Here is a 25,633-nt window from a genome sequence, read left to right as displayed (position 1 = left end):
ATGGTGCTGAAAATGTTGTGATACATTATCTCATGTCATTAACTCATTTTCTTGGGAAGGGGACTGAGATTTAGAAAGCAAATGCAAGTAAGTGCCTCTCTGTGGTGGTGGGCAGTCCTCATGGATCTTGTGTTCTAGTGTGAGGAGAAAGACAGTAAGTTAAGAAACAAGTACATATCTAGTTTGTAAGGTGGTGATAAGAGAAATGAAGAAAAAGCAAATAAGGGGGAGGGAGGTCGCTGAGAACTATTTCATGTCAGGCACTGGGGGAAGAGCTCTCTCAGAGGTGAGGTAGCTCTGGAGAAAGATCTCCAGGTGCAGGAGACAGAAAGTGCAAAGGCCCTCAGAAAAAAATGTGTTTGGGGCTTTCAGAGAACAGCAACGATGCCATGTGGTCATAGCAAGGAGAAGGGGCTGAAATAAGAGGGTGAAGAGGGGCCAGGTTTTCTGTGGCCTTTTCCTGTTTCTCTGACAGAGACAGGAAAGTCTGGGGTGTTTGGTGGAGGAGTGTTGTGAGCCAGGATTACATAGCTTGTCCACTGCCAGAGTTGGGATTCTAAGCTGAGCTTTTAATGCCACAATTTTCTCACTCCTAGAAGCAATCCAGGAACAAGGCCCTGGCAGCTGCAGGTCTTACCTCTCCTTGTTCCAGAGCATTTGCTGCCATATGAGTCATTATTTTACTCCTCACAGAAGCAGGTCCCTCCCCCATTGCACTGAGGACAAACATGGGCCTCACCCATTCATTTATCCATTTAACCAGAAACTATATTTGTTGTCAGGGAAACTATGGAGAATGAGACATAGTCTGTGCCCCCACTGTTTTCAGTGTGCCTGGGGGAAAAGTAAACAGCCAGTTATCATCCAGTAAAAATGGGAGGTGAAATGAATGAAGGGAGCAAATAGGAATACCTAGTTCAGACACAGGGAATCAAGGAGAACTTGCCTGAGGAAGTAAAACTGGGGTAACTAAGTTGACAAAAGAAGGAAGGAGAAAGAATAGCCATCCATAGAGAAGCAAGAGCACGTGCAAAGGCCCTGAGGTGGGAGGTGAAAGGATGAAGCTGGGTTGCAGGGAAGAAGCACTCAAGGAGTGATGTGGTGGGAGAGGCAGGTAGGGCCCAATCATGCTGGGCCAAATTGGCCAGTACACGCTCCAAGGTCTTTATCCTAAAAAGGAGTCACCACTGAAGCATTTTAAGCAGGTGGTGACTCAGTTGGGTGTGAGGGAGTGGAAACTTGCTCTGCCTGCATGTGAAGCCCAGTGTGGAGGGAACCAAGGTGACTGTCCAGGTGAGAACTGATGGCAGGTGATGTTGGTGGAGATGGAAAGAAGATGAATTCTAGAGGCCGCGAGGAGGAAAAGGTGACTGCTCCTGGTGAGATGTGAGGGCTCCAAGAGAAATGGAGGTGCCAAGGATGGCCTCCAGGTTCTGGCCTTGCAGAGTGGGATGTTGGCCATGGTTTTCATGGGACAGGGTTGTGTGAGTGGCAGGAATGTCTATATGTGTCTTCCTACAAAGGCATCATCAAACCTTAACGATGTGTCTTGTGTTTCCCCCTCCAGAGGGCCAAGATCGGCCAGACACCCAAGACTCCAGAAGAAAAAACTACCAACACCATAGCCAAATTTGACAACAATGGGAACAGGGACCGGATGAAGCTGAGTGATTTTAACTTCCTGATGGTGCTTGGGAAAGGCAGCTTTGGCAAGGTACAGTGTGGTTTGATGGTCATACCTGCTCCAGAGAAAAATTACTAAAAAGGCAAACACATGAGTCTGAGAAGGTGACATACAAACTGAGACCTGAGGATGAGAATGAACGAGCTAAACATTCAAAGAGCTAGGCGAGAACAGCATGTGCAAAGGTCCTGGGGTAGGGAGGGCTTGGCACATTTTAGGTATCATCAGAAGGAGTTGGGGCCAAAATGTCATGAATGAGGGAGGTAGAAGGATGTGAGATGAATAGATGGGCAGGGCCTGGTCGTGCACAGCCTTATGAGCCAGGGTGGGGACTTTGGACTTTACTCACAGTGCAGTGGAGAGCCTCAGAGAGATTTTAAGCAGAAAAGTGACACAATCAGATTTGCCTTTTGGAAAAGATCACCCTTGCAGCCAAGAATGGAGACAATTCCTTTCATATAGCAGCACAGTTGAAGGCCTTGTAGAGTGGTTCTGGATGCTTTTATAGATGCCTGGAGAGCTGTTTTACTGAACTTGAGATGGTATCATAAGTATTCCCGACTTGTTTAGTGTTGTGTTGAGCCTTTTAAACCCTTTTGTGCCACAAATATGTCTAGTATAAATCTCATACCATGAATGTGGGTGTGCAAAGAATACAAGTTTCTTCCCCATCTCAGTAGCCTAAGTAAAGATATGAGTTATCCTTGAGTTGCCCTCACGCTGGTTGTACGCCAGCTGTGAATCAGCTGGTGAGTCCTGGCACCTGCTTCCCCAGAGCACGCCGGGCACTGACACTTCTCTCCACACTCCCTGATGCAACCTGCTCTAACCGTGTGCGCCCCTGGACTGCTGAAGAGGTTCCTCACTCTTTCCCGCTTCCACCCCTCCCACGTAGCAGCCAGAGTCATTTCTTAAAACACTACATTAGGTCAAGGCACTCCCCTGCTTGCAACACTCCAATGACATCTCTTCACAATTAGAATAAATTCTACCCTATGTCGTGGATTACATCATTCTTTTTTCTAACGTATATTTTTATTGATTTCAGAGAGGAAGGAAGAGGGAGAAAGAGATAGAAACATCTTTGATGAGAGAGAATCATTGACTGGCTGCCTCCTGCATGCCCTGCATTGGAGATCGAACTCGAAACCCAGGCATGTACCCTGACTGGGATTTGAACTGTGACCTCCTGGTCGATAGGTCAACACTCAACCACTGAGCCATGCCGGCTGGGTTGGCTTACATCATTCTTAATAATGGCTCTTGATATAAACCCCACTCAACGACTTCCTTTTCTTCCTCCCGCCACCCACTCTGCTTGGTGGTTCTTGGGATTGTGAAACAGACAAAGCTCCTTCTGCCTTAGCGGGTTTGTGATGATGGCTGGCTCCTTCTTGTCATTCCCAACTCGACTTAGAGGTCATCTCTTTCGGGAAGCCTTCCCTGACCACCTCCCAGAGAGCCACTCATTCATTCTTCACTTTATTTAACTCTCCTAGCACCCATCACCCGATGCTACTGGTCTTGCTTGTATTGTTTGTCTTTCTCCTCTTCCTAAGATCTGACCTGCACAAGAGCAGACACCTTCTCGGTCGTGTTCACCACTGTACTCCCAGCGCCTGCAGATGGCATTGAGTCAGGGCCGAGACTGAATGCTAGGCTTTCTCTCTGGGGCCCAGGTGGGGATCGGGCCCGGGTGGCGGTCTGGCCCACGTGGGAACAGCCTCTCATGGGATGGGTGCTGAGAGCAGGAGCATGCAATAGGGTTGCTGAGCAGTCCCACGTACCCAGGAAGAAGTTGGTAATGACCGTGGTCCACCCACTGCATGCTCTTTGCCAGCAGCTCTGAGCAGCCTAGATGTGGAGACCTGGGTGGTGGGAGGAGTTTACAGTAATGAGGGAGGTAAGGATTCTGGGATGAGGGATGCCCAGTGCAGATCCACGGGAGCCCACTTCCAGCAGGTTGTCAGTAAAAGCAGAACAGATAAATGGATGCAGACAGTGTCTAGACCGTGCTGGGAGGAAGTCGGAACAGGAGGAAGGTGGTAACATGGCGAGAAAGAAGGAGTGTGGAGGTCTGGGGCTGAAAACAAATGGAGGTGGTCAAGAGATTTAAAATGCTAAGAAAGAGGCATTTGGATCCAAAGTCAGGGCGGTTTCCATGATGACATGGAAGAATGTGGCCTAAATGAAGAGTTCTAATTGGATGAGGCTTTTGGAAAGTTTTTTTAAAAATTATATTTTTAGCAAGCAATACATCCCTGGTTCCTCATTAAAATTATATTTAAAGGGTAACTATTTTGAAGTCTTGCTCCCACCCAAGTTTGCATCTTTCCGTGGCTCCACCCTGCTACTGCCCTCCGTAGGTTAACACTTTTGTTCATTTAGTTTGCATCTTTGCAGTGTCTCTATGTTAATTTAAAAAGTATAAATGTACATTTTTATTCTTAGCCTTGTACCTCCAAAGTTAACAGTGTAGGTTGGAGAGGTTTTCATTGAGGAATGGAAGCTCCAGAGGGCCTGGTGGAAAGGGTTGGGGCTGGGGGAGGGGGTGGAGAGATGGGTGAGCGGGCCATTGGGGAGCAGTGAGGGAATGAGCAAGTATAGATGATATGTCTGCTTGGAAACTGTTATAATAATTGAAAGTTCAGTTTCAGACTGGGGATATGGCATCAAATAAATGACTACGACAGTATGCCATGAAAACAACTGGGTAACAAAAACCTCTGTGATCCCTCAAAACAAGTTGTTTTGCCAACCGAGGTTTTACATGGATGTGGCTTTATATTTATATGCCCGAGTTTCACATTTCGCAGTCTGGTTAGGCAGATAATTCACACCCTTTAAAGGGGAGAGCACCCCAGGGCAGCTGCTACCCCCCACATTTTAATGCATTTCAAAGCAAGTTGCAGATGTTGGTACAGTGTTCCCTAAACTCTTCAGCATGCATATCATTGAGCCAGAATTCAGTATTTGTTTTTAACTATTTTAAGAGGAAATTTACATACAATGAAGGACACAAATAAGTATAGCGATGAGTTTTGTAAAACGTACTTAAAAAACCCTGTGGGGATGTAAGTATTGACCTAAAAACTCACACAGATGTGATGTGCCACTGAGTCAGATACGCTGAGAGCGCCTACAGAGTAGGGGTGGCCTTGCTGAAGGCAGGGAAGGCTTCTAGGCCGAAGGGACTCGAGCGATTTCTGGAGGACTGGCAGGACACAGACCGGGGACGGAGCGCGTGAAGGTCTCTTCCTGGTCAGAGCCCAGCCAGGCTTGGTTGATCTGGGTGTGGCCAGGGCACTAGGCTCCTTTGTAGCTACCCCCTCTCCCCATCCCTGTCCCCGCCCCGCCCCATGTGTACTGGCTCAGACACCATGTCAGACACCATGGAAGCTTCCTTTTCACTCATGTATAGAACCAGGTGGGTGTTTCTGGCCTTGCCCACATTCTCCATGTGGTGGTTAAGGGACCCAGGCTCCTTCCATCTCATGCCTATGGCCTCGTCTTCATTCAGAGGCAGAGGGGAAAGAGAGTATGGAGGAGGTTCAATTTGCTTCTGAAAAGTCTTACTTTGGAAAAGGTACCTGTCGCTTCTGCTGACCCACTGGTAGAGAGAACTTAGTTGCATGACCTTCCCTCATGCAAGGGAAGCTAATCTCTCAGCTACACGCTCTGCTTTTCAGCTGCTGTTGGAGTTTTTCTTGGGGACAGCAAAGACCCTCTGCTTTCCCCTTTAAAACTCCCAATCTATCACACCCACATGCAGAAGACTTCAGGCTCCCCCTCCCAGTGATATTCCCTGTGTTCAAATCATGGAACATTCCAGGTGTTCATGCTGCCTTCCTGAAGCACAGCATAAGCTGGGGGTGGATCAAATAGGAGGTTAGTGTATGAAAGGAAAAAGTGGAGCCCCTTTAGAAGCTGGGGCTCATGTGTTACATTTATCATCTCAAAAAGTCCCATCCAGGCCTGTTGCTCTGTATGCATCTAAGAAGCACTAAAATCAGCAGCTGAGCGGTGAAAACAAAGCCCAGCCTTCTCCAGTGCTTGAGGGCCCGAGGGTCACTAAGAAGGCCAAGGGGCAGGCTGCGGCCCTCCCAGACTCTGCGCATGTGCTCTCCAAGGTGCTGATCCAACTCCTTTAGCTCAAAATTCACAGGCAAAACAGGTTGAGTAGAGCCTTGGCCAAGTTTCCTAAATATTTGTTATTCATGCACCTGTTTACTTTTTGCCATATACATGCCTCCTTTATATCACCTTAAATATTTTCTTTAAGTTGATGTACTTGTCTTCCTTTTATTTTCCTTTTTAAAAAATACTCACCCAAGAATATGTTTTTATTGATTTTAGGGGAGGGGAAAGATGGGTGGGGAGGGGGAGGGGAGAGATAGGGAGGGAGGAGAGAGAGAGAGAGAGAGAGAGAGAGAGAGAGAGAGAGAGAGAGAAAGGAGCATTGATGTGAGAGAGAAACATTGATCGGTTGCCTCCTGTACATGCCCTGATCAGAGATTGAAGATAAAACCTAGGTATGTGCCCTGATTGGAAATTGAACCCTCAACCCTTTGGTGTATGGGACAAGACCCCGACCAATTGAGCAACCCGGCTAGGGAAGACTTCCTTCTCTTGCTCTTAGAATTGCCCAAAGCAGTAATATTGGCGAAACCACAGGCTTGATATGTCTGTTATATGTTTACTGAAGGTCTGGTGCATGAAATTTGTGCACTTGGGGAGGGGTCTGTCCCTTTGCCCAGATTGCAAGAGGGTGCAGGTCAGGCTGAGGGACCACACTGGTGCATAACTGGGGGTGGGGAGAGACGCTGGAGGTTGGCAGGGGAGGGGCTCAGTCCTGATCAGCCAGACCCCAGCAGCAAGCTAACCTATCAATTGGAGCATCTATCCCCTGGTGGTCAGTGCACATCATAGCAACTGGTTGACCAGTTGACTGTCTGCTCCCTAGTGCCCCTCATAGCAAATGGTTGAGCGGCCTTAGTATATCATTAGCATATTACACTTTGATTGGTTAAATGGATGACCAGACGATCGGACACTTAGCATATTAGGCTTTTAATATAGGATTTTAGTGTGCTTTAAGGGAATTTATTTTTTTTTAAAGTAATTTTGCTCATGGTACAGGTACCACATTTTATGGAAAACTGTCTTAAGATCTTACACTCACAATGAAAATTTGGACCTTCAGTTACTATTGTATTTGTAAGGACATGAAGTGTTTTTGCTACATTTCTATTCATATCAGGCGTGGTTATAACCCTGCAGACAAGCCTGTCCCTTCATCACCTGCTGTGCCCTGCCTGCTGCCACGCCCCCTGCCCCCCCCCCCAAGCTCCTGCATCACAGGCTCACAGAAGCTCACAGCCTTTGCCACTGCGGCCTTGACCCCCCCACCCCACACCCCCCACCCCCGCCCCCAGAACGAGTTCACATTTGCTGTCTGATCTTGCTTGCTTCCGGCCTTCGCTTTGGTCCCATCCCAATTACAGCACGCTCCTCCCAGCCCCAGTCTTTCATATGCAATTCTGATTGCTGTGTATTTTTGCCAACTCATCTCCCCAAATCCTGCGAGGCCCTCTCCCTCTGCCAGTTCTTCGGGGCCCTTCTCGTGCCGGGCTGGCTCGGCTCTTCGGCCCTGCCTCCGCTCCTGAGTACACCGTAAATGACAGGCAAGAACGTCTAAGGGTCCCTTTTCCCAACAGAGACAATAGAATAACCAAAGGGAGATGCCTGGACCCTGGGGCTCACAGTGAGGGCGGGCCGCTCACTGGGAGGACACGGCATGCTTCTGTGTGTCTCCCAGCACCAAGGGCAGGGCAGGCGTGCATGGGGAGGCGAGGGCTTCTGGAAGCCCCACAGCCACGGTCTGTCCTGCCCCAGCCTGTCACCCTGCTTCTGGCCCTGCCTTGCACCACTCCCCCACGTCTGCTGCTCTCGGCTCTCAGCGTCTGTCCCGGGCTGAGAACACCTAGAGCTAAGTCCCAGGAAAGAGCAGCGGTGGCTCAGGGGACACGTGGTTCAACTGGCCAAGGTGTGTGTGTGTGTGGGGGGGGGCACTTTCCACCCAGCCCTGAGGGAGGCTGGCCCGGGGACTGGAACTCGGGTGGCAAACCTGGGGGTTAAGTCCGCATGTTCTTTAAAACGTGGCCTGGCTCTGGGGAAAACAAAACCTGGGCCTTCATTGAAGGGCCAGCTGGCGCCTGTCAACATGGAAACTGTCCCAGGTGGTAATCCCCGGCCCCTGGTCCCGTCACTGAGCTGTCAGGTCTGCGCCCGCCGTGCAGCCATCTCGCCTGCAGCCCCCGAGCTGGTTCAGAGGCTCAGAGCTCTCTGCGATGAGTCCCTGATTCCCGCCAGCACGGCCATCACCTAAACAACCCCAACAGCGGGAACCTGGAGGGAGTAGCCGGCCAGCGCGGGCACATGTGCTGGACGTGCAGACGTGGGTGGTGAATGTGAATAAATGAGCCTCGCTTATTGCAACTCCCCTTACGCCGTCCCCTTCCCGTTATGGACCGGCCTCCCTGGAACCACCGCAGGCGGGTGATGGGCTTTGAGCCCTGAGGACGTGTCTTCAGTGTGTCATGTGCACCGTTCATGGGATCTGCACAGTGACCTTGGGGCGGGGGCGCTGTTGTCTCCACTTTCTTGAGGAGCCCGGAGAGCAGAGGGTGGAACTGGAGCCTGCAGCCCAGCAGGGGGCGTGGCTCACACCCGCAGCTGGCTCCTGCCTGCAGGCCAAGGCCGCACTGCTCACCGCTCAGCCCTGCCCGCACCCACACCGCCCGCATCCGCACCTGCGCCCGCACCACACCCGCAGGGAGCCTTGGCACACAGGGCGGGGCAGATTGCGGGACCGGGCTTCCTGGGCGCAGCTCTTTGTTGAAATGGATGAGGGGCAGCCTGCGTGTCTCACTGCATCTTCTTTCCTGAAGGCGTCAGTTAATGGTCTGTAACCCGGGACCATATAAACACAGTGACGTTAAATCTGTTTATTTTAACTGCCTAGTTGTGTGTAACAGAGCAGATGAACCAAAGGAGATGGACTACACACTCAGGTCGGCAGCATTGATTTGAGCTCACAAGGACACGGCAATACCCGGAATTGGTGCCTCTCGGTTCTGTCCAACCAGTTCCCTGCACCAGCGGCCGGAAGTGACACAGCCAGAGTTTTGAGATGGTCGTTCTTCTGCGTTTCCCAATCAACAGTGAAACGCTTCTCTTAGACCAACCGAACTGCTCCATAAAGCACAAAAGCTCCTTCCAGGCTTGGCTCTCCTGCCCGCTCCTCCCTCCGCCATTGCTGCGAGTCATTTCTGGGGGGACTGGGAGATGGGGGTGGGGGTGCAGAGACATTTGCTTCACAAAAGCAAGTCCTGAGAGCGGGATGGAGGCCAAAGCACCTCCACGCTTCACTCCTCGGGGCCTGCTCTGCCAGCAGCTCAACTCCAACCTGATGAAACCCAAGCTGACATGGCATCACATAAAGGACTTAAAGCGTGTCACCCGTCAGCCTGACTTCCGGCCTCAAAACGGTTTATCTGTTGCACAGACCCATGCCCACCGTCAGCTCTCCCCCCGCCCCAAGAGCGGTGCGCTCATGGCAGTGACGGCCCTACGCTGACCTCGTCACCGCCCAGAGTCCGCACGCCCCTCAGCTCACCTCTGTGGTGCCCATCGTGGGGACGGATATAACAACAGGGTCCCCTGTGGTGTCAGCGAGTGTCTCCAGTGCCCCGTCCTCTGCTCTGCCTGTCACTCCTCCGCCCTGACCCCTGGCAGCCGCTGGGCGTTTTCCGTCTCCATGGTGTTGCCTTCCCCAGATGTCAGGTCGTTGGAGTCGGCAGTGTGTAACCGTGTGGAGTCTGTTTTACGTTTAGAAAACCTCCCACACTCACTTGCAAAAGGCCACGCCGTGCCTGGCACCCTGCAGCTGCTCCTGGTTGTGTCTAGTCAGCATGAAGTCGCGTCCATGCAGCAGTCAGCCTGCCCAGATCCCCGCTATTAACTCCCAATTAGCATCTCCCGCTCCCCCGCTTCTCAGTCTTCCCGAAGCGCCTCTTCCATCAGCCAGTCTGCGCAGGCCCGCTCCAGCTCCGTCAGAGGCCGGAGGTCATTTCCAGGCTGCTCATTTGTTTGCTGCTAGAGGCAGGGCATTGGATCCCCAAAACCGCACAACTTCCTGTTGGGTCAGTGTGACCTGTGAGTGGATGGACGTGCTTAGGAAATCTGACCCGGGGTTGAATGGCAGAGTGCGCTCTGGAGACTTGAAGTTAGGGTCTCCAAGAGGACCTAGATAAAAATGACGTCACAACGCTGGAAAAGACGGCCCAGACCACGTGAGGACCCTGCAGGGAGGGGAGCGTTAGCTGGGAGAGCTGGGAGGTGCACCGAGCTCTGTCTGTGTCACGCTCTCCGTGTGCCCTGTGAGCTAACGGGCTGGTGCCTGCATCTCGCCCCACGTCCAGCTGCTGCAAGATCTCCTGCCCGCGTGCCAGGCCTGTTTCTCGGGAGGGTGGCGGAGGCCAGCCGCTGCCCCTGCCTGGTCTGAAGAAGGGCTCTGGCAAATCTCCATGCCAGAAAAGACGGCCTGTGGGGCCTGGAAGCCACCCAGCCCCTCCCCATTTGGGATTTTAGAAGTTGACCAACGGATTGCTGATCCCACAGGAAGTCCTGTCTGTGCCGGGCATGCAGCCCCGCGGGAGCCCTCTGGCACCTCTGGGAGGCCCCTGCCCAGCGCCTCTGGGCAGACTGGACGGCCTTCCTCTGGCTCCGGGCTCTGCCTGAGGACCTCCTGAGACAGATGCCAGGAGTGTTGGTCTGTGCTCTGGTCCACTGTCTGTCGTCATCTCACAGGAGTAGGAACGTCCCTCTTAGTCTCATAATTATGCTCCCGCTGTACCAGTGGGCTGCTGTGTGCTGGGCACCGAGCTGTGCCTGCATATGTCACTTGTTCACATGAGGGAGGAACTATTGTTATGCACCTGTAAGGAAAAGGGCACTGAGGCTCAGAGGGGCTGAGCAACCTCTCCAAGGTCACACAGTGAGTGCATGACAGAGTTAGGGTTTGAACAAGCAGAACTTGTTCCTACCGTGATTTTTAGGTTCTAATGAGATACCAGCTTCCAGCTGATCAGACTCTGTGACGTCTCCATCTCAGTCTTACTTGGACTAGCTTGTTAGGATACCTGCCAAGGGAGGGTGCCCAAGCTAACCTTCACTTTGTAACCCGCTGCTCCCAGATCCTCTCAAGACCCCCTCGGAGGATGGCCGGCCCCGCAGAGCAGGCGGGCGGTGTTGCCCCATGCTCGCTCCCCTGGCTCAGTGCTATGCTGGGGCTCTTGCCAGCTCCCCGCGGCCTCCAGGGGCCTGGCTGGCAGGAAGGCCCTGTACTCAGAGCTCTGATGGAAGGTGTGGAGTGCGCAGGCTCTGCCTCAGACCTCCTGGGACCCGAGGTGCAGCTGCAGGAACAGAGTCAAGGGCGTGAGCAGCACGGCCAATGCGGCAGGGATGGGGGCGGGGGCGGGGGCACAGGCATGGCACCTGCCAAGCGCAGTACTAAGCTCTCCCAAGTACCCAGCAAGTCTTCCGAGTGACTGGGTGGCACCCAGCAGGAGCCGGCTCCAGAGTTGGGTCCCTCAGAGAGGTGAAACCCTGAAGGAGAGGGGGGGACAGGCCTGGCAGTGGGTCAGCCCCCAGCCCTGCACCCACCCAGTCTTGTCCACAAGCCGCTCCCTAGAGAAGCATGGGCGAGGGGTCCCTGAAGGCCCACAGCCGGCACACCTGGCTTCAGCTTCTCTCTCCCAGGCCCACCTCAGCTCATGGCACCTCACTGATCCTCTTCAGCCAAGTTAGTGGCCTGGTGATCCCGAATGCCTGCCTGCCTGCCTGCCTCTCAGATGCACCATCTGAGTTTATCAATTAGGATCCTTTCCCAGTCCCTGTGCTGGTAGTTTGCAGGCCTGAGGCACTGTCTCTTTATAAAGAAAGGAACTTGCGCCAACTGGTGTGGCTCAGTGGTAGACATCAACCTATGAACCAAGAGGTCACAGTTCGATTCCCAGTCGGGCAGGGGCACCTGCCCAGGTTGTGGACTCAATCCTCAGTGTGAGGTGTGCTGGAGGAGGTGATCAATGGTACTTTCTCATCATTGATGTTTGTATCACTTATTCTCTCTTCCTTGCTGAAATCGATAAAAATGTATTTTTTAAAAAAGAAAGGAATTTGCCTTGTGTTAAGGGGCTTCCTGAATTTTTTATTTTCATTAAGATTTTGAGCTATTCCAGCAATAACTTGTCTTGTAGGCTCTCTAAGAAACATAAATGCAGCCAGACTGATTTAATTTAAATGAGGATGATTTATTGGAGGGATAGGGAGGTTTCTAGTGGGAAACAACCGAGCCTCCTGAGAGGCTGGAATCCGGAGCTGGGAAGTGAGGCATCCGCTCATTCTCCGACCTCTTCCTCCTCACACGTCTGTTCTGTCCTTCTTGCCCGCTGGTGGTGAAAGGAACCACTGTGGGCAGCTCTGTGTTCTCCCAGGGCCAGGACTGACTGCTTGGAGTTTCCTAATTGCAAATTCTTAGGGAGAGAATCTGATTGGCTCAACTTAGGCTGGCCATCTACCAATCAGCTATAGCCAAGTGGGTCCACTGCCCAATCAGAAGGTTCTTCCTTAGAGGCTCCTAGGGAATGGTACCTGCTGGTCATGGCTCCCTCTGGCACAGCCCCGACCAGTGTCAATATTGATGTGTCGTGAGCCACCCCAGTGATTACCTGCCCTGACGGACCAGGCTGCATGGATGGAGGCCCCAGGACGACAGGAGAGGCACTGACATACCCCATTCACCGTCCTGTGATCATGTCTGAGGTCTTTCCCCCGCTCCGGAGCACAAAGTCAGAGCATGTTCCTGCCGGCTCATTGCCGTTCCCGAGCTTACAGGCTCGTGATGAATATTAAAAGAATAAGGGAATGAGAGCCCCATTCGTTTGATCAGGAATCTCCTCTTCCCACAAATATTTATTGAGCACCTACTATGGGCCAGGGGCTATGCCAGGGTCTTGGTTACACCAGGGAACAAAACAGGCAAACATGCCTGCCCTCAGGGGGCTACCTTAGCCCCGTGGCTGGGCGCTGACCCACATCCCGAAGGGGCCGCTCCGTGGCCGCTGCTCTGGAACCGGCCTGTGGTGGGTGGAGCCACTGCGAGTGTGAGGCCTTTGGGTGTTCAGTGTCAGTGGAAGCCCGTGGACAGAGCCCGGAGGCTGTGACTGACAGCTCCCCGGGTCCGGACCCCACCCAACCTCCTGCTGTGTCTCCCCAGGTGATGCTGTCCGAGCGGAAGGGCACGGACGAGCTGTACGCCGTGAAGATCCTGAAGAAGGACGTGGTGATCCAGGACGACGACGTGGAGTGCACCATGGTGGAGAAGCGGGTGCTGGCGCTGCCCGGGAAGCCACCCTTCCTGACCCAGCTGCACTCCTGCTTCCAGACCATGGTAACGGGGGGGGGGGGGGGGGGGGGGGGGGGGGGCTCCACCTCCAGCGTGTCAGTGCGTTTGGGCAACGCTGTCCCAGAGACGCCCGGTTCTTCCCATGATGGCAGGGACCCTGGGGCCAGAGAAGGGTGCTGAGAGATGCGCTTCCCTGGGGCACCTGCCTGTGGGCAGCCCTCCGGGCCCTTTGCGGGGGTCTGGTACCTTCCCCACGTGGCACGGACCTCCTTGGAGGAGGGGTTCCTGAGGACACAGCCCTCGGAGGACCCCTAGGTGTGAGCTCAGAGCTGTGACCCCCGAGAGGGGACATTTGTGCACTAGCCTCTGTAGACTGTGACTCCAACTCTGAGAGCAAGCACGCCCTGTACGAACGGCTTAGCCTTGTCCCTGCATAAACCAGACCGTGGCCTCCACTCCTAAGGGGTTGGGGGTTAGGAGGGGGCAGAGCCGCTCCTGCAGTTGTTAGTTTGAATCCTGTAATAGAAAGGCTCGGATGCCCTCTTCTGTGCCTGCTTCCCCAGGGGTGCGGTTCACGTGGGAAAGACAGGATGAATGCTGGATCCGTCCCTTTGTTGAACAATTTCCATGAGTTGCTCATTATTATGCTCCAAAGGTGACTAAAGTTTGCTTTTAAAATAAAATGTCCGAGTAAGGGAGTTGGTGCTAAGAAAAACAGTCAGAGAGCAGTGGTTCACGTCATACGGGGACTTGGCAGAGCTGGGGAAGGGCGTGCTCTCTAGTCCAAACCTGGGGAGTTGAGGCCTCAGGAATGCACGTGGGGACTGCGACCGGACCAGACTAGACTCTCAGCCTCTAGGCCCCTCCCTCCTGTCTTCTCCTTTCCCACCGGTGGTCCCCAAGTCGCTTGGCGGCGTCCGCGGGGGAAGGGCTCGGTGTGGTGAATGGACTGGTGGAGACCTCGTCTCCAGGCGAGGCTGGGCCTGCGGAGCGGTTTTCCATTTCAGCTGCGTGTTGAGAAACCAGTCACCTGGGATGAATATTTGCAGAAGTTCAATGTCTTCGTTTATAACTGACTGTTTTAGAAACGATACATTAACTTTGAAATCACCCATGACGGCTGGGCGGTGTGTGCTTCCGGGATGGGAGCGCGGGCCTGGTGCTGTGGAGTAGGTGTCCTCTCAGTGGGGGACAATGCAGGGCGTGAGGAGAGGTTTGGGCCCCAGAGAGAGCCCAGAGCGTGCGGCACAGCGGGTGCTCGTCCTGCGTGGCTCAGGTCCCCAACACTGAGCTGCAGGTCCGCGTGCCCTGCACGTGCCTCCCACTGGGAGGACCCTACTTCCCGCAGGGACAGGCACTGTTGGAAAGGTCGATGAGGGAGCGATGTAAAGTGTAAGGAGCATCTACAGGAGCGAGCCGCTGTTAGCCTGGCTCAGGTGAGCCGCACAGCAACTTCCTGCGAGGAGGCCCCCCAACCCCCAGAAGCCCCTGCCTCACACTTACCCTCTGGAGCCACACATTCTCTGCACCCCAGACTGGTGCCCGGAGGAGGCAGCCCGGCTGGAAAGACGGGCTCTCTAGAGCTGTGTCCCTAAGAGTCCGACCAGCACTGCGATGGACAGAGGCTAATGCAGTGTTATGTGGTGGCATCCACGGTTCAGGACTCAGCTGCGTCACTGTGAGGGGACAGCAGCACCAGGAGCGACAAGCCCCTGTCCGAACAGAGAGGCCGTAAGCCGTGGTGGCAACAGAGCAAAGCGGCTGAGGCGGCTGGGTTGGGACACGGAGATGCTGCTTAGGGTAGGAGGACCAGGAAGGTCTTCCTGCTGCGGTTGAGATTTTAGCAGCCAGTGAGGGGGTGAGGGGGTGAGGAGGTGAGGGGGTGAGGCGGTGAGGGAGTGAGGCAGTGAGGGGGTGAGGGGGTGAGGGAGTGAGGAGGTGAGGCAGTGAGGCGGTGAGGGGGTGAGGGAGTGAGGAGGTGAGGCAGTGAGGGGGTGAGGGAGTGAGGCAGTGAGGGGGGGAGGCAGTGAGGGGGGGAGGCAGTGAGGGGGTGAGGGGGTGAGGCAGTGAGGGAGTGAGGCAGTGAGGGGGTGAGGGGGTGAGGCAGTGAGGGAGTGAGACGGTGAGGGAGTGATGGAGTGAGACGGTGAGGGAGTGAGGGAGGGAGGAAGGGAGGGAGTGAGGGAGGGAGGGAGTGAGGCGGTGAGGGAGTGATGGAGTGAGACGGTGAGGGAGTGAGGGAGGAAGGAAGGGAGGGAGTGAGGGAGGGAGGGAGTGAGGCGGTGAGGGAGTGATGGAGTGAGACGGTGAGGGAGTGAGGGAGTGAGGGAGGGAGGAAGGGAGGGAGTGAGGCATTGAGGGAGTGAGGCATTGAGGGAGTGAGGGAGTGAGGCTGTGAGGGAGTGAGGCTGTGAGGGAGTGAGGGAGTGAGGCTGTGAGGCAGTGAGGGGGTGAGGCAGTGAGTAGTGAGGGGGTGATGGAGCTGGCTGACAGTGTCTGGGCCAGTTCCCTAGGTAGAGGACCGTGCTGTGGGGCCTCGGTGGGAAGGGCACAGGAGCAACGAAGGCCACTGTGGAGTATATTGTCAGTTTGTGTTTTGTGCTCAGAATTTCTTTATGAGTTAGCTTCCTTTGAAAAATAACAAACCTGGTGTAATGCTGCAAATTTGATATTTGTCTTGCTAGATATTTGTCTTGAAGATAAAAGATCCTTAGTACTATTAAAAAAAACACACAGCACCTTAAGGTGGTTAAAATAGATAAAAGAGAACAAAGACACTACTGATATACAAAGCGCCTGTTGTCATTCTTAAAATGTTGCAAATTTAATGCCTAAAACCTGGTGTGGAAAAGCAGAGTTCTGTCAGATGTGTTCTTAGAGGATTGGATTGGAAACCTTTGAGAAACAGGCACGACGCAATTTTAACCGAAAATGTAGGAGATACGTTTATTTAAGAGATGATTCTAAACGTGAGGAAGTGGGAGGTGCGCATGGAAAGGACCAGGAAGAGCAGACCAACCGAAACGCTGGTGTGAATTAGGGAGGTCACCAGTGACCTTCTGTGTCTTGGAAAGTGTCTGTCGCAAAGCGGTTTGCAGTGTTGCGTGCACCACACGGTGGAAGCGCTGACGCCCAGCCAGACGCAGAAGCCACCCTGAGGGCGTGAGTGCTTGGAGACTGCTCACTGCGTGAACTGGCCTCGGCGGGCGGGGCTCGGGAGGGGCTCAGGAGGTGTTCTCAGGGAGCACAGGGGGTAAGCGTGAGCCTCCGGCACAGAAACCGGGGGCTGTGACGCCTGGTAGCTCTGCACGTGGGTCATCGTCTTTATTTTTAATTTTTATTATTTTTTTATTAAATTATTATCTATGTACATATTTTACCATTGTCCCCCCCTCCCATACATGCCCTCCCTCCCCAGAGTTTTGTGTCCATTGGTTGTACTTATATGCATGTATACAAGTCCTTCGGTTGATCTCTTATCTCCCCCAGATCTCCCTACCCTCCCCGCTGTAATTTGACAGTCTGCTTGTTGCTTTACTGTCTTTATATCTATATTTTGGTTCATCAGTTTATAAGGGGCCGGTGAGCAGGATTAAGAGCGGTGCTGTGCCGAGTGCAGGCGGCAGTGAGCGGAGGCGCTGCGCCGCCCGCTGGGCTGGGGCACCTTGTGCGGGGACAGGAGGGGATTAGGTTTCCCCCAGGCAGTTGTCAGCCGCCACATTCACGAAAATTCCCAACTGCCAGTGGGCACAGGCAGTGAAGCCTCCTTAGCAAAACATCTATTTTAAATGTTTTCTTTTTGATTGAACATATGCACTTCTTTAAAAAAAAAAAAAAAAAAGAATTAGATTTTATGAGTCATTGAAGGATAGAAGTTACTTCCCAAATTTGCTGTCTTGGCCCGATAAGAACTCAGTTGCAAGGCATGCTGGGAGGGACATCAACCCAGAATGCAGTAGGGGACAGGGAGGGAGATAGAGATGATTGCACCTGTAGAGTTGGCCCCTGATGACCTGAATGTCCAAAAAGTCCTGGTGCCTTAGGTGGGCTCTGGGCTGGCAGCAGCCTCAAGGAGGTGGTCTGGCACAGAGCACTGCAGAAGGCAGCTGGGGCAGCAGTCTCAGCCAGGAGGGGGGGGTTGCAAGAAACAGAGCACACCTCCTCCAGACTTTCTTTTATACACACACTAGAGGCCCGTTTGCACGAAATTTGTGCATGGGGGGTGTGTGTGTGCATGTGCACGCGTGTCCCTCAGCCCAGCCTGCACCCTCTCCAATCTGGGACCCCTCCAGGGATGTCCAATTTCCCATTTATGCCTGATTCCACTGAGCCCTAAACAGGCAGTCAGACATCCCTCTCACAATCCAGGACTGCTGGCTCCCAACCACTCGCCTGCTTTCCTGCCTGATTGCCCCTAACCATTCCCCTGCCAGCCTGATTGATGCCTAACTGCTCCCCTGCTGGCCCAATTGTTCTTAACTTCCCTCCCCTGCTGGCCTGGTCACCCCCAGCTGCCCTCCCCTGTAGGCCTGGTACCTCCCCAACTGCCCTCCTCTGCAGGCCTGGTTGTCCCCAACTGCCCTCCCTTACAGGCCTGGTTCCTCCCAGTTGCCCTCTCCTGCAGACCCGATCACTCCCAACTTCCCTCTCCTGCAGGCCTGGGTCCCCCCCAAATGTCCTCCCTTCAGGCCTGATCACCCACAACTGCCCTCCCTTGCTAGCCATCTTGTGTCTACATGGGGGCAGCCATCTTGTGTGTTAGAGTGATGATCAATTTGCATATTACCTCTTTATTATATAGGATTTTTATTTATTTGAGAGAGAGAGAGAGAGAAATCAATGATGAGAGAGAATCATCGAACGGCTGCCTCCTGCACGCCCCCAACTGGGGATCAAGCCTGCAACCCGGGCATGTGCCCTTGACCTGAATGGAATGCAGGGCCCTTCAGTCCATAGGCCGACACTCTATCCACTGAGCCACACCAGGCAGGCCAGACTTTCTTAGGTTAATAAAGGGGTTTTAGTGGAAGGAACCAACCAAAAGGCAAAGATGTGGCTGAGCCCCAGGAAGGGCTTTCTGTCTCCTTGGTTGTGTTTCTTTAAAAATATATATATATATATTTTTTTATTGACTTCAGAGAGGAAGGGAGAAGGAGAGAGAAATAGAAACATCAATGATGAGAGAGAATCATTGATCAGCTGCCTCCTGCACGCCCCATACTGGGGATCTAGCGTGCAACCTGTGCATGTGCTATGACCGGAAATCGAACTGGGACTTCCTGGTTCATAGGTGAACGCCCAACCACTGAGCCAGGCTGGCCGGGCCTCCTTGTCTGTGTTTATTCCTGCTCATGGCAACATGGCTTTCCTAACCCCTTGCAGTTTGCCTACCTACCCGGCTCCCTGGGCTCCAGTTCATAGAGGGCAGGACATGTGATGGTGTGTGCACGTCAGATGTTTCATTCTTGGTGTAATCAGCTGTAATTGGCTGCTGCCGCCTTGGTGGGAACCTTTAAAAAGGGGTTGAGTCCACAGGGGAGGAATGTTGGTTCTCAAGTCAGATGGGAGACGTCATCTTGAGCCGAGGGACACCAATGGAGCTGGACACAGCCCGCCGTAGCATGCCCCTGGCCCTCGGTGAGGAATGGAGGGAGAGAGACGCCGGAAGAGTTTGCGGGCTCAGGGCTTTAGGCAGCCAAAGCCATTGGAGAATCTTGGGTGCAAGAGAAAACCCCAACATGCAACCAAGGCATGTGAGTCTGGGCTGAGCAGGAAGAGACCCAGCCTGGCTCTCTCTGCCTTCCTGTCGGTGGCCTTGGTGTCAGTAATCAAAGGCCCATAGGATCTAAGGAAGAGAGAGGGGTCCAGCCCCTGAGAACTCAGCTCTATGCGGCGGGCAAGGCTTTGAAAGCTGGAGAAGTCAGAGGAACCTCAGTTGGTCGACTCTGAGAGAGTCATGAGGCTACGGAATGCAGAGGAAAGAACAGCTGTGTGGCCCACGGCCTGCGAGGTCTCTGAGTCTGCGTGAACTTGACGTGACTCATCTGATGTGTCTTTGCAACACCGGATGAAGGGGAAGCTGCCATTGCCCCTTAGGGAGGCAGAGAAGTTTAAGTATCTGCAGGTTCTCAGCGTGGGGAGCCATGTACCTGGGACTTGAACCCAGGACCTGCGCATGTCACTCAGCTGCACAGCACTGCACAGCTTTTCCAGGGAAGCAGGTGGATCTGAGCGATGAGGCACAGTGGACACGCAGGATTAATTCCCTCACCGGCAGGGAAAACCATCAGAGACCATTCAATAGGGAAACACTTCCCACACTCTCCCTAGAGCCGGGTGTGTGCTCTGAGAGTTGCCCACGCGGTTGCTTTTCTCAGTCCGTGGTATCTTATGAAGAGTGGCCGGTGTCCCCTGGCAGCTCCATGGGCATGGTGCCACATCCCTCTGCCCCTTGTCTTGGGGGAGAAATGATTCCCTCTCTGCCCCGTCTTGGGCCCCATGTGAACTCAGCACACGCCACCCAGTCCTGTTTTAAATCAGACCAGCCTCATCTCCACGCTCCAGATTTGGGAAATTCTATCCAACCCTTTGCGTGATGCAGGGCACAAACACGTCTGATTTTACTAATTTTCTGATTAAATGTGAGAGATGAAGGAGAAAGGAGACTTAAAATGAACCAAAGCCACTTCATGCTCAGGGGACGAGGGCCTGTGTAATGAAGAGGAACAGCAATGGCGGGAGGGCAGCGGGAAGACTGTCCTGGGCGCCAGCAGACGGGCTGGTCTGCGGAGGTAGGGAGTGAGCTTGCCTTTCAGGCTGGATTGCGGTTGACAGGGGAACACCCACGTGGAAACGTCCTGCCGCCAGCTGGAGCGGCCGGGGCGCGGGAGGGAGGGGGAGGAGAGACGAGTAAGTCAGGATTCATCAGCCTGAGGATGAGGGCTGAAGTTTTGAACTGTGGCAAGTCCTCTTTGGAAAATGGAGCAAGTAGGAGAGAGCCAGGCTGGCCTTGGCTCCATGCTCAGTGGATACCTCTGATTTTCATTCGGTGCAACAAATCGGTCCAAATCAAAACCACCGCTGGGGGCTGCGTGAAAGATCTTAGCCCTCAGCGTCACTTACAGCCAGAGTGGGGGCTTGGCGGCCTTTCAGGTCACTGAGGAGGGAGTGATTACGTGAGATTCGGAGGCGGGGGTGGGGGAAGCCCCCAGAGGTCCCTCACATTTTACTTTAGATGGTGGCTTGAGTTTGTTGTATATTTGTTTTAACTGAAATTCTGTGGGCAAAGTCTGTATCTTATTCTTCACTTTTTTCCTTTGACACCTAATGTATGACTTGAAAAAACAAATGTTCAATACGAGGTCTAACATTCACTTCCCACCTGACAAGAGGCTCAGTTGGTTGGAGTATTATCCCGGGCAACGAAGGATCTCAGGTTCGACTCCTGGTCAGGGCGCATACCTAGGTCTCAGGTTCAATCCTTGGTCAGGCTGAGTATGGGAGGCAACCAGTCAATGTTCCTCACATTGAAGTATTGAAGTCTCTCTCTCTCTCTCTCTCTCTCTCTCTCTCTCTTCCCCCACTCTCCTCTAAATCAATAAAACATATCCTCAGCTGAGGATAATAAAACCAAAAACCAAAAACGCCGCTGGCGTTTTCCAAATGCTGATGTCCCTTATTTCTGAGTGGGCGATGAGCCTGGGGGTCACAGGCAAATGGAGTTTGTTGTAAAAATCAGTCACTTCGGGGATCGCGGTGCCAAAGTCAGACTGGATGGAGCATAGCGTCCAGAGGCCTCAGACGTGTGTTTATTTTTTACAAAAACAACAAATTCCCGTTTATGGCTTTGATATGAGGTGTGAAAACTTTAAGATAATTGTGTTTAAGTTTTTAAAAAGCAAGTTAATAAAAACATATTAAAAGTAAGTAAGTTCTTGTGGCTGAGGCAACCCGGTGAAGACGTAGGAGGGCGTGAGGGGGCAGTGGCTGTGGGGGCGCCTGCCCCCTCGTCCTCACCTGGCCGCACCCTCTGTCCCTCCTCCTTTGTAGCTCCGTGCATCCTCCCTCCCTCAGCAGCAAGAGCCATAAAACCAGGGCCTTCCCTGGTTTTGTTTCCACACACACATTAAACAACACGGAGCGATAGCGGGAACATGTGTATCCACAGCCCAACCCCAGTTCTCGCTCACCCCGTCTGGGCAAGGTTGCCATGGGGACATGTGTCTGGGCAGTTCCTCACAGGGGCCTCCGATTACCCCAGCAGCACCCCTGGCCGCGGAAGAGCGCCTGGCGTAGTGTTTGTTCAGAAAGTGAAGGGACCGCGAGACGCCGGGATAATGTGCGGAGGCTGGAGCCCTGGTGTGCCAAGCCGGACTCGGTGAAGTCCGAGCTGGTGGGCCTCAGGCTTCCCCGAATCCGCCTCGTGGGCGAAGGGCCCCCAGAGCCTGGTGCTCCCCTCAGCGGAGCCCGAGGCGGGACTGTGGCTGTGCGCGCAGGGCCAGCGGACGCCTTCCGAGCAGAAGCAGTGAAATCTCTCCCTCGCTTCTTCTCCGTGGCCGATGCCATCTGCTAGCTTTAAAAATAAGTTTTAAAATCAAGTGTTTTGGTTCTTTCAACATGCAGCAAAGACAGATGCTATTTTAAAGCCTATTTTCTATCAAACCTCCTCTCCCCCCTCCCAACCCCCCCCCTCGCCCCAAGAACCAGATCGGGTGTCAGCAGTTCCGGCTGGCGGTGTCCACTCCACCACTTACTTGTATGTGACCTTTTTGCACATCACATGTGCCTTGGGCGCTGCCTCGCTCTCTGGCCCCCATGGAGATGTGGAGAGGGTAAAGGAGTATTGCTCTGAGGAAGTCCTTTGGCGTTTCCAAGTAATCGATTATCCTGGACTCCTCCCCTGTGGCCTGCCAGCTCCTCTCCCCCTGGGCCGGACCCCTCGGAGGGGAGGACATACCACGCAGCACGCGGTGTCTAGCTCAGAACCTCACCCAGGAGGCACCTGCTAAGAGGTCGCGTGTATTGACTCTGGAACCGATCTGCCTGGGTTCAAGTCCTGAATCTGCAGCTGAGCCGCTATGTGAACTTGGGTGGGCTATTTACTTTTTCTGAGCTTCAACACTCACGTCTTTCATAAGGGAGAATGGGCCCAGGCCGGGAGGCTCAGTTGGTTGGAGTGTGGTCCCGCACACCAGAAGGTTGTGGCTTTGATTCCTGATCGGGGCACATACCTCAGTTGTGGGTTCGATCCCTAGTTTGGGCACGTACAGGAGGCAACCAGGTGATGTTTCTCTCTCACATCAATGTTTCTCTCTCTCCCTTCTTTTCTCTTTAAAATCAATAAAAACATATATTCGTGGGTAAGGATTACAAAAAGGGGAGGGGGAGTGGGAAAATGGTAACACTGGTCATGTTCAGTTGTTAGAAAGGTGAGACCACACATGTAGAGCACTCAGCTCAGTCACATATTAGTGCTCACACGATGATAGCTTTATTTCATGATTTTGTCATTCTAACTACCCTGTTTCCCTGAAAATAAGACAGTGTCTTATATTAATTTTTTCTCCCAAAGTTGCGCTAGGTCTTATTTTCAGGGGATGTCTTATCTTTCCATGCGCTAGGTCTTATTTTTGGAGGATGTCTTATTTTCGGGGAAACACGGTATGAGGCACTCTGTACACATTTAACACATGCACTTGTGGTGTTATTGACGATGGAGCTCGGTGCACTCTCAGGAGCTTTTGTAAGTGGTGGGTGGCAGATTTGTTGCACAGTCAACGTCCTGTGGACACGCTCCCTGTCTCTTAGTGCTCTGTGGGGCAGGCGAGCAAAGTCCACCTACAAGTGAAGAGACAGCAGGGGACTGGAGAAGTGTCACACAGCTAGAGAGTAGAGGAAAGGGACGTCAGATCCTGTATGGATTTCAGAACCGGAAACTGCCCTGCCCTGCCCTTGAGTGCTTCATGACCCCTGTGCCTGGTCTTGCAGCCCCGTCTGTACAATAACTTTGCAGCTTTTGACTACAAACCTTTTACATTGCGACCCGGCCATATTGACATGAATATAACATAAAAGTGCATTTCACAAAATTACACCCAGTTCTCTGTAGAGCATGCTGGTCATTTCCACCCCATCCTTTCTCTTTTTATTAAGTTGATCATGTATCCTATATACTAAAAGGCTAGTATGCAAATTAACCAAACAGCAGAAGGACCAGTCACTGTAATGCACACTGACCACCAGGGGGCAGATGCTCAACGCAGGAGCTGCCCCCTGGTGGTCAGTGCACTCCCACAGGAGGAGTATCGCTCAGTCAGAAGCTGGGCTCATAGCTGGAGAGCACAGTGGTGGTGGCGGGAGCCTCTCCCCACTCTGAGGCAGTTGGACATCCCTTGAGGGCTCCCGCACTGTGAGAGGGCTCAGGCTGGGCTCAGAGACTCCTCCTGAGTGCATGAATTTCATGCACCAGGCCTCTAATATATTTATAAAATATATTAGTCCTACCTGGCTGACTAGTCGCTATGATGCGCACTGATCACCAGGGGGCAGACGTTCAATGCAGGAGCTGCTGTGTCATTTACAGAGAAATAGCACAGTGGACCTGGCACCCACAAAGCAACACTCAGCTTCCCCCAGTAGAACACCACCCTGCCACCACCCTGAGTGACAACCCCCCAAACCGCAGCCAATCCTGCCAAGACCCCATGGCACAAAATGCAGCTCACTATCAGCCCAGCTCAGAAATGGTGGCTGTGGGCGCTGGGTAATGATGTCACATTGTAATGCTTGACTTCCTCTCCCTAGTGACTAGCCTCCTTGGAGTTTCTTCAGCCCAGGAACATGACTTGCTTTATAGCCAAGTGGAAACATTTTACACTTTAACCAAGTGTCTGTGGAGTGTTTTCCCGTGCCTCATCTCATTTGATCTTCACAAAAATCCTGGAGTAACTAGAAAGGAGACTTGGTGAAATGCTATTTTCTTTTCAATAGCTGGAAAACAGAGATTTAGAAAGTTTAGAAACTTGACCCTGCTGAAAAGAAGTAAGAAATGGTGGACCTTGAAAATCACTTCAGGTTTTCTCACTGCACAGAATATAGTCAAACACTGCTGCAGTTAAATATTTTATCTTTGTTCTCCCTTCATGGTCTATAATAATAATCTGCTTCATGTTGATATTTATTGCAATGTTGCTGACAATTACCTGAAAGAAGTTAGAGTGCTTCACTAAGCTGGACAAAGTTTAGCTAAATCAGAAAGCAGGTCTTATTAAGCAAATTTATCTCTCTATATAAAACTCTATCTGGCGCCAATCATGTGTTTCGATCTGTCATTGTCAATCATGAATTTGGTTGACACTTCTACTATAGAGAAAGGGTGAATAGTAATATTAAAAAAACTTTTTCTAATTAATTTTCTCTCAATGTGCATGAATTCGTGCACTGGGCCACTAGTGTGATATAAAGGAGTGATGTGTGCTGGGAGCTCAAGGGTGGCTTCCCTGGGAGATTCTGACTCTGGGGTCTCAGATGAAAGTTGTTTGTCTTCTTGGGGAAAGTGTTTGTTTGGGGCTCCTGCCCATTTTTTAATTGGATTGTTTACTTTTGTAGTTGAGTTGTATGGTTTCATTATATATTTTAGATGTTAGCTCCTTATAGGAGACATCATTCACAAATATCTTCTCCCATTTAGTTGGCTGCCTTTTTCTTTTGATGATGGTTTCTTTTGCTGTGCAGAAGCTTTTTAGTTTGATGTAGTCCCATTCATTTATTTTTGCTTTTACTTTCCTTGTCTTTGAGGTCAATTCATAAAATTCTCTTTGGGAACAAGGCCCATAAATTTTCTTCCGTGTATTTTGTTGTTTCAGGTTTTATATTTAGGTCTTTATCATGCTATGAGAAATAATTCAGACAGGAAAGAACAAGAATCATATTATTTTACTCATGTGGGAAATAAAAAAGGAAGCAACAAATGAAGAAACAAAACTAACAAACTCTTAGACACTGAGAACAGTATGGTAGTTACCGTAGGGGAAGGATGTGGGGGCGGAGTCGGGGGGGCTGAAGAGGGTAAAAGGGGGCCTAATATATGGTGGTGGAAGGAGACTGGACTATGGGTGGTGAGCACACAATTCAATATACAGATGACGTATTATACAGTTGGACACTGCAGCTTGTATATGTTATTAACCAATGTGACCTCAATAAATTTAACTTTAAAAAAATGGTGGTCTCCAGCTGGGGTTGCATCACCTGAAGGTCTGTCTGGGGCTGCAGGGGCTGCTTCCACGGTGGCCCACTCACGGGCGGGAGGGGTGCTGGCTGTGGCAGGAAGCTCGCCCTCTGCCGAAGGCCCCTTCCACGGTGCTGCAGGGGGTCCCTGGGCCACGGCGGCCGCCTCCTCCAGGGCAAGTGATTGAAGGGGGAGCAAAGTGGAAACTGTCATGTCTTTTGTCTGGAGTCTGGGAAGTCCCACACTGTCATTG

General features: G+C 52.4%; 1 protein-coding gene across 3 annotated transcripts in view; it reads left to right on the top strand.

Moving 5' to 3' along the window:
- The window catches only part of PRKCB (protein kinase C beta), a 266,693-nt gene that overhangs the window by 213,271 nt on the left and 27,789 nt on the right, over positions 1–25,633 (top strand). For all 3 annotated transcript variants that reach the window (XR_014794935.1, XM_084882730.1, XM_084882729.1), the window contains exons 9-10: positions 1,568–1,714; positions 13,023–13,196. Coding sequence is in view for 2 of the 3 variants with exons in the window: in XM_084882730.1 (XP_084738856.1) it covers positions 1,568–1,714; positions 13,023–13,196 (321 nt within the window). In the remaining variant the exon portion in view is untranslated. The remainder of the gene's footprint in view (positions 1–1,567; positions 1,715–13,022; positions 13,197–25,633) is intronic.

This window comes from Pipistrellus hanaki (assembly GCF_964339955.1).
Source record: "Pipistrellus hanaki genome assembly, chromosome: 4".
NCBI lineage: Eukaryota > Metazoa > Chordata > Mammalia > Chiroptera > Vespertilionidae > Pipistrellus > Pipistrellus hanaki.
Note: the sequence above shows the minus strand (reverse complement) of the source record. Positions and strands in the feature narration are given on the sequence as shown.